This window comes from Alligator sinensis, unplaced genomic scaffold (genome assembly GCF_000455745.1).
Source record: "Alligator sinensis unplaced genomic scaffold, ASM45574v1 scaffold278_1, whole genome shotgun sequence".
Classification (NCBI taxonomy): Eukaryota; Metazoa; Chordata; order Crocodylia; family Alligatoridae; genus Alligator; species Alligator sinensis.
This window is the reverse complement of record NW_005841952.1, coordinates 3120171-3122822: the sequence shown is the minus strand read 5'-3', so window position 1 is coordinate 3122822 and position 2652 is coordinate 3120171. Positions and strand designations below refer to the sequence as shown.

The window sequence follows — 2652 nt, the reverse complement described above, 5'->3', positions numbered from 1 at the left end:
CAGGAATGCTCTGGCAGTCTTGGAGATTTAAGCACGAATGGGGCTATTGTACTGTTTCTGCTAGCACAGCACTTAATATCTTTCATGGATTCTAGGGGTGAGAAAGAGGCTCTCGCCCTACATTTCAGCAATTCCAGCCTCTCTGCAGTTACTGCGATAGAAAAAAAGGCCTTTTGATCAATCTTCAAATGTGGTCTGACATTAAGCATTTAACCTGCAGTAACAGGGAATCTAACAGATTCAACTTATGCCTATACTCTTATGAGCTACATGCACAGAGTTAAACGCTCACTGAACTATGTGGCATTGTTCCCAGAAAGAGCAGTATTTGTGAGCCGCCACATGTTGAGAAGTGGGGAAGGAATAAAGCAATTTTGTTGTTGCAAATAAAGCCTGAAACCTTTGATCCCACAATCAATAAAGTTCAGGTGCTGGCCCTCTGTTTAGCAGCTTGCACTCCTCTCCCAGCACCCTCTACCTCCTGCCCAAGCAAGCCTGGTGACTGTAAGTGCTTACTTTCACATCTGCTCCCTTCTCGAACCTGCTTTCCGGCTCCGATTTCAGAAGCCAGTGGCCGTATACTTGCTTGCTTCCCTGTCCATCAGAGCTGGCCTCTTTCTTGACAGCCCATCCCGAGCTTTTCTTTGCTGGTTTTGAACTCTCCGCGGCAGATGGCATGGACTCCTCTTCCTCCTCCTCCTCATGACTTTCATGCTTGGCTTGCTTAGTCTCAGGCTTCTTTTTATCTTTAAAAGAAACCAGTTAGAGAAATACATGTAGAACACATTTTCTTTCCAATTTGGCAACGTCTGTAATCACTTGATTTGCATCCACGTAGGTCTGCTACTTGATGTTACCTGGACAGAGTAGGAGAATGTGGGGGAGTTCAAGACTCCAACTTTGGCTGACAAAAAGCACATAGGCTTGTAAGGTCCAATGTTTCCGATATGTACAAAAGCAAGAAACAAAGCTTTTTTCCCCCACCTATCAGACAGGTGTAATCTAATGATTGCTTGAAATGTTCTCATATTATAGGAAAGCCAAGATAAGGATTAGCTTCCTCAAAATCACAGTGAAATGCAGCAGAATCTACATTTTTAAGAGCTGGGAAACTAACTGCCAGGCACCAAGTTGAGCAAGTCAGCTGGCAAGTAAACAGAACCAGCCTCTGCCTCAAATTTTAATGATTTGTTTTGCAGCAATGCCTAGATACTACAGAGATACGTCCCATTGTGCAAGACCCTTGCTGATAAATCCTGCCCCACTGCATGCATCTACAACAGGGGCGGGCAATTATTTTGGGCAGAGGGCCGCTTACTGAGTTTCGGCAAGCCATTGAGGGCCGCATGACAGGCAGCCCAGGGCAGATAAATATTAATTTTCTAAAATTTTTAGGGGCCTCGTGGGCCAGATATAATGGCCTGGTGGGATGCATCCACCCCACAGGCTGCGTTTTGCCCACCTCAACCTACAATCTGAACTCTGGGCGGCACGGCCCGGGATGCAAAAAGGCACATGGATTAGAGCGCGAAATGAAGAGACCTGTGCACAGTCTAAAAGCAGAAGTGAGTACAGGCAGTCCTTGATTTACAATGTTTCGCACTTACAACGTTTATAAAATTGACACCCCGTTTCAACTTTCTGACATCAGTTTCAACTTTACAATGCTCGATCTGATGCAACGCCACGCCAGCGAACAAGTTCAAGACTCCAGAAAAACCTGCAGCCACCAAGAGCCCTCCAAAAAGTCCAGCAAAGTCACCTCAAAGAAGTCCTTCCCGATCAGTATGATTGCTATTTACAGTATAAATACATTAATGTAGCTTTATTACACGTCTATAATTGATTCAGTACAAGCTTCTTGGTTATCTTTTGTGAAAATACGGTATTGGACCTCAATTCAGTAACCAACCCCCATCTATAACATTGCTTCCTATGGGAAAATCAGTTCTGAGTTACAATGTTTCAACTCAGTTGTGTGGCAAGTCCAAGGACTGCCCGTATACCACTCTGGTGTCCAGTCCTCCCATCCCAAACCACGTTCCCCGACCACAAACTGCAAAGCAAACCTACAACTGTGTTTGAAACACTTCATTACGGCAGCCGCTGGTGCAATGTAAATCCACGACTGTCGCTAGAAACGAGACCCAAGAAGTGAAAATTTCGGAACCATTTACTCGTGGTTCAAAAGCGATCCCCTTTTAGACCAACCGAGAAAAGAAACGTGAAAAATTGCACACGCACCAAAAAAAAAAAAATTATCTTTTTCTGCAAGTTTTCAGGCTAGATAGATAGATAGATATCTGTAATTTCTCAGATAGATATTTGCAATTTCTCAGATAGGATCATTTTGAGGTCCGGATTTTAGCATTTCTTTTTACCACGCCCGCCACGTGCACCCCGGACCCGCGGCCGACCCGCGCACAGACCTTCAGCCGATGCTTGACTTCGCTTCCTGCTCGGCCACGGCATGTCTGGGCCCCGGGATGAGTCTCTCTCACGGACGAGCAGCACCTGCGGAGCGGGGCGAGGCGAGGCGTTAGCGGGGCAGCCCCACAACCCCCTTCCCTAGTTGAATGACAGTGTCATTTCCCCTCCCCCCACCCCCCAAAAAATCCCAAAAAACAAACAAAAACTCCCATATTTTTTATT

The 2652-nt window shown here is 45.8% G+C and overlaps 1 protein-coding gene across 1 annotated transcript in view; it reads right to left on the bottom strand.

Annotated features, from left to right (window-relative positions):
* The window catches only part of THYN1 (thymocyte nuclear protein 1), a 5511-nt gene extending 2997 nt beyond the window's left edge, over positions 1-2514 (bottom strand). The window contains exons 1-2 of the mRNA XM_025200027.1: positions 2430-2514; positions 517-746 (exon numbers count right to left, since the gene is read on the bottom strand). Of these exons, the coding sequence (XP_025055812.1) occupies positions 517-746; positions 2430-2472 (273 nt within the window). The 5' untranslated portion in view covers positions 2473-2514. The remainder of the gene's footprint in view (positions 1-516; positions 747-2429) is intronic.
* Between the last annotated feature and the right edge of the window lie 138 nt (positions 2515-2652).